Source organism: Taeniopygia guttata, chromosome 2, assembly GCF_048771995.1.
Source record: "Taeniopygia guttata chromosome 2, bTaeGut7.mat, whole genome shotgun sequence".
NCBI lineage: Eukaryota > Metazoa > Chordata > Aves > Passeriformes > Estrildidae > Taeniopygia > Taeniopygia guttata.
The window spans coordinates 35,208,336-35,221,058 of record NC_133026.1 but is presented as its reverse complement, the minus strand read 5'-3'; the positions used below and the strand labels follow the sequence as shown (position 1 = coordinate 35,221,058).

The following is a 12,723-nucleotide window of genomic DNA, read 5'->3' as shown; positions in this document are numbered from 1 at the left end:
TTTAGAGAATGCATTTGTGTTCAGGGAGTACTTGACACATGATGTGTAGCTGAGTTATGCACATGAATTATTAGACTGCTTCAATAATGATATCACAGACCATTTAGGGGGAAAAAAAAAACCAACAACAAAAAAACCAAAAAGAATCACCAAAACCGCCTTACACTGGAACTTGTAAGCAACTCATATATTATTCTGGCCTTACATCCCTTCTGGAATTTTGCCATAGTCAAGCTCATACAGTGCTTCCAAGTATTCCCTGAGAACTGCTTGAATTAAGGAGTTGAAATAGTAAGAATTCTTCCTTTGCTTTTGCTGCTCACCATGGTGCACCTCAGGCAGCATGAAATAACCAGAAAGCAGGAAAGGATTGATTGCCTCATTTCTGGCTTTAAGCAATGATGTCTTGGGAGAAGGAAAAGCAAAAAGGAGATGGGAACAGATGTGGGAAACTATGCTACCACAAGCTCATATAATTCCACCCAGATGCCTTGGCTCAAGTAGTTTGATCAAGAGATGTCCTGGGATAAAATAGGTACACATTTGCACCTCCATAAAGTGTTTATATAAATTGCAAGGATTTAACCGTTGTTTAAATAATACTGCTTTAGCAAATGTTTAATAACTAAATTGACTTTCTGAACAGCTTGAACAAGATCCTTCTTTGTGGCAAGATAAGCATTAAAATTGTTGGTCTCCAGATTAAAATTATTTTAATTACACCAGATTTTTTAGTATATCTGTGGGGTGTGGTCATTCTTGAATTTTTAATACTGTAATGTAAGCACCATAGATACAGCTGCTCCTGTTTGTATCTTTCATATTTCTGATATATAAGGCATTTGTTTCCAACTCAAAATATAGCTTATAGTTAATTCAAACAACTTCAGGAATCTTAGAATGAATGAAGAGCAATATAAAGCAGAAGGGAAGTAAGCTGATAATTCTGTTTCCTGCTGAGTGACATTAAGGTTTTATTTAAGCCAGTGGGAACCAATTTGAAAAACTGTTGCATTTGAAAAAGATATAATTGGAATATTTGAGATAAAGCTACACTTTCCTTTATAGTCAACACAAAACTGATCTATGGTTAGTAGTTTGAGGTTTTGAAAAGTAATCTGCTTTTCTTGCTTCATGCATTATACTGTGAAATATTTTTTCTTCTCTAATCACAATTGAATATAGTGGTTTCTAGAAGGCAAATTGATGAGGTACTTCTGCATCTCTTATGGGTCTTTCCATGTAGCAGCAAAGGACTGCATTCTGCTGCTAGAGCTCCAGTGACTGATGGCAGTGATATGCAGTTACTCTCACATGTGACAGTATCTGTTACAGCAGTTGAGTGGGGGATTTATCAACAGCAGGGTGCCAAGTGCTTCTGACTTTTTAACATGATAAAGTCAATAAGCAGGCACATCTTCACTAGCAGCTGCTTCCTCACTGTGTGCTGCCATGGAATAAAGAAGGTTCACAATTAGTGTTGTAGAGTTTCTTAGCAATAAGAAAAGAGATTTGCTGAGTTTCCCATCTTAGTTATTACAGCTACAATATTTATATAATGTGTAAGTAATATAGAAGTGTAAGTATTACAGTTAACTAGATATAAGCTATCTATCTTACTTAATGACTTGTTCTAAGGTTTATATATGAGTTTGCTTGTCTTCACAGACCTCTGCATGTTGCTGCTCGAAATGGACTAACGGTTGTAGTTCAAGAGCTTTTAGGGAAGGGAGCAAGTGTACTTGCTGTAGATGAAAATGGTAAGAAAAATCTAACTTTGTTTTCCTGTAAGGAACTGTGGTTGTAAACTCAACTCCCTGAAAAGCAGTAACGCTGGAAACTCCAGATGAGCCTTGCAGTAGGTTGCCCTCACAGAAAAAAATGTGTTGGTAGTGGATCATTTAAGCAAAGCAGCAGAAGTGTAGGGAGAGTGAAAACTTTCAGAACGATGCAGGTCACGGCACAGAAAAGTTTGGTTTGCATTTGTAGTTTTATGATGCACTATAAAAGTAGTTTTATGATGCACCTATAAATGCACTAGCTTTGGCATACCAAAAATGGTCAGAAAAACATAATGCTCAAAGTAAAATATAACTTTCAGCTGTTAAGCTGGATTGAATTGCTATTTGATTTGTCACAGTAGGTATATTGGTGTTAGCTTTTAAAAGCTAGTATGATTTACAGCTCACAGTTACTGTTCTCAAGCTTCTGGCTCTTCAGAGTTTTTTGGCACTTAGAAGTAAGAAGTAACTGCTTTATCACAAGAATAAATCTTGCATCTTGTAAGAACAAAAGAAAATGAGATTTACTGACTAATTCACATATTGTCATGTAAGATATCTGTGGTCCTCTAAAGCTGTGCTTTTGAAAGCATAAAACTCTTGTCTCTTATGCTGTGAAAGCAGTAGCTGGGATTTTGGGAGGGGTGAGGCAATGGATTATTTGCTTTTTGACTTTGTTTGGGTTTATTTGTTATTTTTTATTCCAAAAATGATGTGCCTATTTAATAGTTCTAATTATATTTCCAGTTTGGAAAGTTTTTCCTCTTTTAATGTTCATTGTGACTTTCTCAGTGGTATCTCAAATTGCATTGCTTAAAGTGACATGGGTGACTTAAAGATCATTCCTTGCCTAAAATAGGGCACAAGAGTAAACACTAAAAGAAACTCTCCTAAAATGAAAAGATTGAAAGATACATCTTTTTTGGTTTTGCTTCTCATCACATGTATGCTGACTGAAGACATTTGCATTTTTGTGGGCTTCTCATATACAGCCAGCCAGTCCCTTGTTAGGATGGATCTTTGACATAACAGAGGAAAACCATTTGTGTCAAAGTACCCTGGAAGCCTGGGGATCTAAAAAGCTTCTTTTTAATTCTGCTCACATTTTAAATTTTAAGTAAGTCCGAGTGCTATCTAATATTTTTCCTCACTCTGGTTCTTTCTAATAGCAATTGCTTGGTTTATAAAATTTTAAGCAGCCTTGAAAATACATATCAAGCAGCCTTGATGAATGCTTTTTCTGACTGAAGAAATAGGCAGTAGACTATTTTGGATCACAACATTGATATTCTCTTGCTTTAGCATAGTCCAGATAAGTTCAGTTATATGCCAAACAAGATTGACATTTCATACAGAATTAGATGATATGGGAGTTTAATTTTAGTTTTTGAAAGTTTTAGTGTTTTACATAGAACCTATCTTGCTATATGGAGCATGCAACTAGCAGAGGCTCAGCTATTATGATGATCCACATTTTGTCTTTGAATTTGTCCCTTTCTGTAAAAACTACATTGACTTTTTGCAAGCAGTCTATTTCTATCTATAACTGTATAAATTGAATCCTCTGCTGCTGTATCTGAGCTACAGATCATTTTTGACAAACATGAGCTTCGATAAAAAATATCATCCCAGTTACCTGCATTTCAGTTTATAAATAGTTTATAAGATTTTTAAAACTCTGAATTTGAAGTCACATTGCTTTTGTCATAGAGCATCTCTTAAAATGGTGAGATCATTTTGTTTAAGAACTAATGTCAATAGAAAAAATCGAATCCTCTTGATTCTTAATAGATTAAATGCAGCTGAAATAGAACATTAACTCTCCAGTATACTTACTTCCCCAAAACAGTTATGTTGAGGGTTCATTCTCAGCTCTGTATCAGTTCTTATTCACATTTCTTTTTTTTTTCCCCTTTTTCTCCACCAGTCATGATGAAACTGCCATCACCTTCATCTACAAAAATTCTGTTGAATTGGGCATTATTAATGCAAATTTGCCCATCTTAAAACAAATTATTGGCTTTTTCTTTCATTTGACACCATATGAAGTTTTATTTTGTCACTCAGCCAACATTTAAGGGGGAGTTTTTTTGTGTTTTGTTTTGTAGTGGTTTTTTTTTCCTCCAGCCATTTAACTTGTATTTTAGTTTATATTGGATATGTCCAGTTTTTTGGGAGGAATTTTTCTGCAAGTAGTTATAAGATGACTTGTGCCTCAGACTCTCATCTCTTTCCCAATGTTAATACCTTATTCAGTTGATCTTGAGAACTCTCATTGCACTGACCACATTAATAACCCTCTGATTTTCCTGTAGACTCCTTCCTGGCAACTTTCAAGCCCCAGGGGAGGGAGCAGCTCTGCATTTGGGCAGAGCTTAAGTCAGTGTCCATCATGCAGACCCTTGTTTTCTCTTGTGCAAGGATGCTGCCCCAACTCACTCTACTTGTATTGCCCCATCCACAAATGAAGATAGTAAATATTTTGTTTTTATCGTTCTGTGAAGCTTTACACAGGTACAAGTGCAGATTATGGGGACCATTACAGGAGAGCTGAGTAAGAGTATTTCAGTGGAGTCAGTTCATTTACCAGCATCATCTTCAAAGCAAATATAAAGTATTTATGTCTGCTGTTTCCCTGGCTTATGAATTTTCACTCTGCAGTTAAGTGGTATAAAATTACAATTTCTTCTTATAAATTTGAATTTGATAGAGTGGAGTTAATGTAAGTTAATGTGGTGGAGGACACAGATGTCAGTCTTCTGTGGTGTAAGCAGTTACTTCATCTTGCTACATCTAAGGCAGGAATAAAACTGGGGTATTTCATTCCTGCTTATGAAAGCCAGGAGCTCGAGACCTACAATTGTATATTAATTATAAACACAGTTTTTAGAGAACAGAAAACTTTTAACAGAAGCAAGTATTTTGTTTAATCCTTATATTGACCTTTTTATGATGAACTGGGATGCTCTGCTCCAGAAGGAACATGTGTATTCATGACCCTAGAAGTCTTTAAAAGGGGGGAGGGGGGAAGGAGTCAAACAAATAAATGAAACCCTTAAAATAGCAGATGACTGCTTGTTTTTTCTTTGAACTTTTATCAAGTCACATTAGTGGAAGGAATGGTGTTGAATATGACCAGCTTGAATAAACTTACATTATGTGTCATCTTACCTTCATACAACCTCCAGCAACTGTAGATATTAAATGGTGTGCATCTGAGTATCAGTTCTGAGCCTTCTGTTCTGCCTTATATGCCTGAAATGCAGTCATGATCGAGGTGTGGCAAGCCCTGGCCCTTGCTTCTGAATCCTCTCAAAATGTATCTCTTCTGCAGACTGTCACTGTTAACTCTGAGCTGTTTAAGTGCTGTGGTACCTTACTAACAATGAAAACATCCGCTGCGCTGCACTTCTGTACGGCCCTATCGCATGGTCAGCTGGTGCGTTCTGTGCTTGACTTATCTGTGTTTCCTTGGATTGTGTGCTCCTTTGGGCAGGGACTCTTGTCTTGCTCTGTTCAAAGCATCAAGCACAAGGTCTGTCCTGAGTGAATAATAGTTCAACTGCAAGACTGTCCCCTGCTTGCTGTTTTCTGGATTTTTAGCTACAGTTATTTTCCATAATGTGCTTACTGGTTTAATACTTATGTGCAGTTGCACAATACAGTAACTGCTCCTGAGCTCTATCCTAAAACTTGATCTGGACCTACTTCTAAAATAAAGATGATTCCTTTGAAGTAGTTGAAACACTTGCTGGTAGAATGAGCATTGTCTTGTTTTCCCTGCCTTCCTAAAGTCTGGATAGAAGTCTGTCATGCACTTTGCGTTAAAGCCATCTATTCTTTAAACTTGTGTGCTGATTACTTGGATGTTGTACACCTTGAACTTGTGGACTTCGGGGTAGTGCAGGACTTCAGACTCCCAAAGGTACCTGAATAGAGTCTTCCTGTTGAGCTCATTGTGGGCATTTCTGTCCCACACACAGAGATGCTGCAGGGTGACCTGGGCACATGCTGCCGGGTGGAGCCAGGGAGGAGAACTTGTCCTGCTCTTGGCAGCAGAATCAGCTGTGATCTGTGGTGGTACTTAGGAGACTGCCCTGCTTTTAGAGCTGCTGTGGCACCACCAAGGACAGTCCCTTGGTGCTGTAGATGCACCGAGACCTGTGCCAGAACTCACTCTCAGGCACCAGCCAAATGGTTAAGCCTGAGACAGGAGCAGTGCACGGATCTCTGCTGAGGAGAATTTGAAGCATTTTTCTTGATATTGAATGAATAGAGGCAAGTACACAGAGAAGGGGAAGCTGCAGAAGGAACAATGATGGAGGATTATTAGAGCCACAGAAACCCAGAAGAGATGTCACAGCTGTGTGACCTGACTGCAAATCATTCCACAGCCCGAGACCTCCTGCATTTGGGGGTTGTCACAGCAGCAATGCCTGGCAGAAGTTTGGTTGGACCAGTTGGGCAACCAAGTGGTCTCCCTGCAAGTTCTAACCTGCTAACCCAGCTGGCATTTTCTCAAACTTCTCTGGATTTCTTAATTGATACTATGCAAATAAAAATCAGGCATTGGCTTTATAATTTACATTACTGAATATTGTAATGAAGTATATTACACTATTGTAATGAAGTAATTACACTCTGCCTTTTCAATTGACTGGCCTTGATCCTGATCCTGGCTAAGCCAGCTTGTTACTGAGATAGCACAGTGTTATTGAAGTACCTGTCTGTGATGAACAGCTGTGGTGGAGATTCTGGATGAAGAAACGTTTGAGCTGTAGTTTGTGTAGTAGCTCTTTAGTGAATCCTGTCACCTATCCCTGCTGGCTGCTTTTATTTGTCTCTCCTCAGGCAGGTGACTTCCTCACCATTTTTAGATCTGGGCTTTTCTCACTGGCCTAGAGTGTTTGGCTGTGCTTAACAAAGCAATTACATCTTTTTTGCAAAGCCCAATAATTTCAAGATTGTTTTTGTAATGAGAAGTTTAAAAATACTAATTGAGAATGCATTTATTTTATTTTTTTGGTTCTTTAAACAGTGTGGAACTAAGCAATGTAAAATACTTTTGCAGCTAAAAGATTGTATGAACTTGGAGAAACGTGTACATTGTCTTTATTTTAAATGAAGGTTTTGTTTTCTCTCGGTTCGTAGGTTACACGCCGGCTTTGGCCTGCGCGCCCAACAAGGACGTGGCCGATTGCCTGGCTCTCATCCTGGCCACCATGATGCCTGTGTCATCGAGCAGCACATTGCCCTCCCTCACCTTCAATGCCATTAATCATTACACCAACACCTCAAAAACTGTCACCTTCGATTCCTTGCCAATCATGAGGAGTGACCACAGCTCCTACTGTACTTTCAACAACATTGGCAGGGAAGGTGGCTACCCCTACACAGAAGAAGACGAGCTCAATGACTCAGATTCCGAGACCTATTAGAAGATACTTTTTGTAGGTCTGAGTGAACCCTCACGCTGGAAGTCAGATTGTGCTATCAGAAAGCTGTTGCTGTTTGAATGCAGAAGGAGGACACACCTTTGAGAAGATGTTTTTTTATTGTGGTTACATATAAAAAAAAAATCTGTGAGACTCTAGGAAGATTTTTAAGAGCATATTTTGCAGAAGAAGCATAAATTCTTGAATAAGTACTTTGAATCCATGGCAAAAAAAAAAAATAAAGAATGTCAAAACTGTTTTATTTAACTGTATTCTACCATTCTGTTTCTGGTGCCAGGAGTAATCCTGCAAACTGGGCACCCAACTCTGTGTAAATGAACAACACTATTGTACAAGACAAAGGATGCTAGATACAAATGCTCTCAATAAACCTAAAACCACTTTGAAGGCAATAAATGAGTTTGGTACAGTAGGCATTGTTTGTGCTGCAAATTGCCAAAGGACCAAATAACTTAAAGATTTTTTTAATTAAATACGTTTTTGTGAAAACTGGAATAGGTTATTTGAGAAATTATTTCAACCAAACCTTAATTACTTCTGAAAAAGAAGCTTAGATTTGGGTTTAAATGTTGGATTTTATTTTTTTTAATCATCTGAAAGCCTTCCAACACTATTAAATGTACCATAAAAGAAAGCAGATGTGCTTTTAAGTTTTATTTTCTTTTTCTTTTAGGTGAAATGAAAATGATCTGTCATACTTTTATAATACTTAAATTAAACCAGCTAACAAGGTGAAGTCAGGGTGAAAAATGTACAGTGTAATAAGGGAAGGAAGGGGTGGGAGATGTGAGAGGGAAGAAGTAATTGTTGCACAGTTACAGTTTTTTTTTTTTTTAACTTTTGGGTTTTGGATGGAATTTTTTCTTAATTTAAAAATACATGAGTAACTTGCAAACTATGAAACTGCTTAAAAATTAATTGAAATGTCTTGATAACTCTGTTGTGACTGAGAGTTCTTTTCAGTAATTTATCTACTTCCTTACATCATAAATTTGTATGTAAGATTAAAATTGTATATCCCTGTCACTTTTTTTTTTAATCCCAGATTTACAGAGGGGGAGGGAGGAGGGGAGGTGAATTTAAAAGTATATTTCCCTATTAGAGAAAAAAGTACAGTGTCTGGTCTGTGGGAAGAGCTGTGTATCTTTGTTGTGCTCCATTTAGAAAATAAACAGCAGAAACAGGTCCCTGTAATGTAGTTCAGACTTGCCCAAATATTTTTTTTTATTTATAACAGACTACTGTGTTTTTTTTAATTGCCTGAAGAACGAAAAACTGACATAAGTAAGCTGAAGTTTTGTCTGTTAAATATGAATTTACTTTATTTGGCTCTGCTTTAACTATAACTGTTACTTTTCAAATGAATTTGTTTATGTACATGCAAGGAATCCTTGCGTGTCCTGGCAAAGTACAAATAAATTACTACAAACTGATTCCAATTTCATTTTTATCCTTTTTTTGTATTGTGAAACTGGAAATCTTTGATATTGTAAATTAACAGCTGCTTTTCTGAACATAGTATGGAAACATGGGACAATATTTTGATCTATTTGATAATTTTGTGGGGTTTTTGAAAAATTAATGAGCATGTACATAGAAATAGTGACTGCTTGAATACTGTATTTACCTGCACTCTTTCAGTACTTCAAGATTCCTGTATATTTTACAGAGTATAATAAAACGCAAATGTGAGTTCTACTAATGAATAATTTTTTTGTATGTACTAAGAATTAATGACAAAGTCTCTTGTCAAACTGTTGAAGTTTATAAAATCTTCATAAAGGCTTTGCCAGCATTTTAATTCTAAAGTGAAGGTGAGCTACTTAAAATAATTTTAAGTGTTACATTACTTCATTATTCCTTTAGGCTTCCTTATAAATATTTCTTTCTTAACCATTTGTGCCTGCGTTCATTGTTTATTTCTGAGCAGAGTTAGAGGACTTCAGGGAGGTGGTGACTTCTGTGCTCTCTTTCCCTCTGAACCTCTCACATGTGGCTCTGTGGCAGTAATGTTTGTGCCACGGGCAGCACTCACAAGATCCACATGGGCCTGTCTTGGGATGCACTGCAACCATTTAAATTCAAAGGCTGAAGCAACGTGGACCCATTTTTTCCTCAAATGCTTGTGAGAAAGCTGATGAGAACGCCAAGTAGTGTGTCAGTTGTTTAAAAGGTAACAGCTGTGTGTTTATGTTTGTGAAACTGTCTGATGTTAATTCAAAACCACTGTGAAAGTATGATATTAATAGCCCTTTATTATCTGTGCTGCCATCTGTCTGACTTGGAGATGACCTGTTACCTCTGTTTGGTGTCTGTAGCCATAGGGCACAGACTATAGCAGGGGACACTCCTGTCCTGCTGGAAAAACCAGTGCAGTAGAGGCCAGGTGACAGAGGAGGAAAGGCTCAGATGGCACTGGCTTGTTGAAAAGTCAGAGATTTGGATATAGAATACAGATAGATACATGCAGAAAACAGTGCTGTTGAGCATGTTTGTTTCCTTATGCCAATCAGAAATTGTGCCTTTCATTTCCTTGCTACTCACCTCTTGAGGAAAAGTTTCTTACGGCATTAAATTGCATTATTTTAATTTAGGTTTTGTGAATTTTTTTGAGTTAAATATCTGTCTTTTCTAATTTCAAATTCCTGAATCAACTTTGGAATTCATATTTACGTGATTTGCGTATCTCATCATTGTAAATCATCAGTTTATTCAGTGAGTCTGTACCTTGCAATTTGCATGTATTTGTTAAAAAAAATCCCAACAAAACTCTATTACTACCTGGCAGTATGGGTAGGACAGTAATTGTGTCTTGTAAGTGATAATTGAGATTATTATTAGATTGTGGTCTAATTCGAAAATGGAACGTGATTTGTTTAAAGACCATGTTGCTGTGCTGAGAGACCACTTCCTTAATGAGAGGTCAAGGAACAGCAGGTTCCTTGTCTCTGAAAAGCAAATAATGATGATGGTGTCTGGTAGGGGTTTAAAAAATAAATGTTCATACCTCAGTTGGAGGCCTGTTCCTTTCCAGAAATTTATGTTGGAATCTCCATTTTTCTAAAAGAAAGCCTCCTGATTTTCTACAGATGAATATTACACAGCTATTCTTACAGTCTTTATTCAAACAATCAACTGGATTTTCACCAAGGGAGAGCAGCGAGCCTTGGCTGGACTACTGAAGCAATAGATTAGAATAAAAGAAATCCTTTATGTCCTGGGAAAGAAAAAAAAATCAAATGGACTTAAGGAATGAGGACAGCTGACTCTGCTCAGCTTTCTGTGTACTCTGTCTTCTGGGATGTTTTATGGGTTTTCCATTTTCAGGATAAATGTTCTGCAGGAGAAAATGCCAAGTCAGTATTAACCTCATAGGTTGAGCTGTTACATTTAGAATTTCATGTAGCAGGATAGATGCTGGATGCTGATAAGATGAAGAATCACTCTGTCTCCTCCTAAGAGTGACCCTAACACAATTGAGATTTTCTGTGTAATTCCATACAAAATCCCTGTGTCCTGCTTTGTATTTGCTCCTGTAAGTTATTTTGCCTTCCCATGCTTAGATGTCTCCAAAATAGTTGTATAAATATATGTGGAACAGTCAGAGCTTTTATTCTAGGCACTTTTTAAACTTTGGTTGCAATTGTTTTGTGTTTTTTATGGTAATTTATTTTTTTTTTAAATTCTGCCTTGTCTATGTTCTGGTTTTGGCTACCAAGATAAGAAATTAACAAATGTTTGGTTGAAAAAGAAGTTAATATTTAAAAACTAATTCTTCAAAGTTTTGTTTCTTTTAACATCTACACAGATGTTAAAAGGAGCACTAAAGATCCCAAAGCTGTTACCTAAACTGTAGGAAAGATGACTAAAAAGGGGTATGAGATAATGTTTACAGATTCTCCAACCCAGTTAATTCTGGTTTTGAGAAGAATTTGCCTTCCTGTCTTGCCCAGATTATACGCATTTAAACAAAACAACTACCGTAGTAACCCAGAATAACATGCTCTATTTATATTTAGTATAAAAAAAAGAGGAAAAAGAGAATGTTAAATGCAGTTGGTTGGGGATAACATAAGTATTTGGGTAATTCAGGTTCTCTTTTGCAAAAAAAAAAAGAAAAAGAAGCATGGCGCTCTTTCCTGCAATAACGGTGAGAGGATCAGTGTGTAGAGAGATGGAAAGTATCAGTGCATACTGCCCAAAGAACTGGCTAGAATGGCTTGTGAGAAGTTTGTCACAATCAGGGAACATTTTTAACAGTGTCAGATGTCTGCAGGGAGCCTGTACTACTGAATTCCATGTTTGTATCAGTGAAGTTCACATCTTCAAAAACTGAAACCTAAATAAAAAGGGTAAATGTTTATGGAAACAGCACTTCTGCAGAACTGCGTGCTCTGGCTCCGTGTACCACAGGGCAAGTGAGGGAGCTCCATGGGCTTCTCTGGCTACAGCTGCAGGAGCAGCAGGAGGATCTTCCGCATCTCCCACAACTTTGCACTGGGCCTCTGCTGATGGTATGTATTCACAAAAGAAATGCCATCACACTTTTGGTTAAAAAGCATAAAAAGCATTGATTCCCACTGACAGTAATTTCTGATAATCTATTCCTGTTGGAATCAGACTAACTAGACTTTAGACAGAAGGGTCTTTCTTAATGTCTTCATAAGTAATTTAAAATTCTAACACAACTTCCATAGGTCTGAATTCAAACTTTGTAAAATTGATATTAATATCACAAAAAAGTAAATATTTAAATTTGTAAAGCTAGTCAAGCCAATTCATACAAATCCTTAAATCCAAGATTGATAGGTATTGCCTCTTGCAGTAATCTCAGTGATTTGTGATTATTTGCTTATAATCCTCTTTAATATGCTGCAGAAGCTGGCAGGACAGTTGGAGTAGAATTCTGATTGGGATGGAAAACATTTTTTTGAATATAAATGTGTAGCTGTAACTCTGAATCAGACAAGATAAGAATTTGTAAAACATGGGGTTCCAAACTTTACAGACTGAAACCTGAGGTTGCAAATGCTCTGGGGAATGTGTTGTGATCCTTGGGGTGATCATGTGCAGGGCCAGGAGTTGGGCTCCCATGATCTTAGTGGATTCTTTCCAGTCATATTCTATGAAAAGAGAAGAGACAGAACACAAGCATCTTTGTTAGCTGATAGCATTGGCTTTTTGCTTTTCCTGGTGTCCTTCTCTCACTGTAATATCCATACGTTTTCAATTGTTAAGTGTAAAGGTATCACTGTGCATTAATTTTAATGATGAAACAACTGGCTATTCTTAAGAAACTATCCTGTTACTGTATTTATGAGAATCTGTAAGCCTTATGACAAAATCCCTTCTTTTTATTGCTTAACAGGAGAAGGAAATGCCTGGCTGGACATGGTGAATGTCACCCAGGCTTCCAGCCTGATCTGTGTTCCCTCTCAGACCTACTGAGAGAAAAATGGTCTGAAATGGCAGCCTTGGAAAGAGCA

At 37.2% G+C, this 12,723-nt stretch overlaps 1 protein-coding gene across 5 annotated transcripts in view; it reads left to right on the top strand.

The window, feature by feature from the left end:
• Positions 1-9,130, top strand: part of ANKRD28 (ankyrin repeat domain 28) — a 232,595-nt gene extending 223,465 nt beyond the window's left edge. For 3 of the 5 annotated variants that reach the window (XM_032746737.3, XM_072925673.1, XM_032746735.3), the window contains 2 exons: positions 1,669-1,760; positions 6,933-9,130. In XM_032746737.3, coding sequence (XP_032602628.1) covers positions 1,669-1,760; positions 6,933-7,219 — 379 coding nt within the window. In that variant the 3' untranslated portion in view covers positions 7,220-9,130. Of the gene's footprint in view, positions 1-1,668; positions 1,761-5,115; positions 5,221-6,932 lie in introns of all 5 variants that reach the window. The other 2 variants (XR_012054566.1, XR_004366965.3) reach the window with 2 other exon arrangements.
• The last annotated feature ends 3,593 nt before the right edge of the window (positions 9,131-12,723 follow it).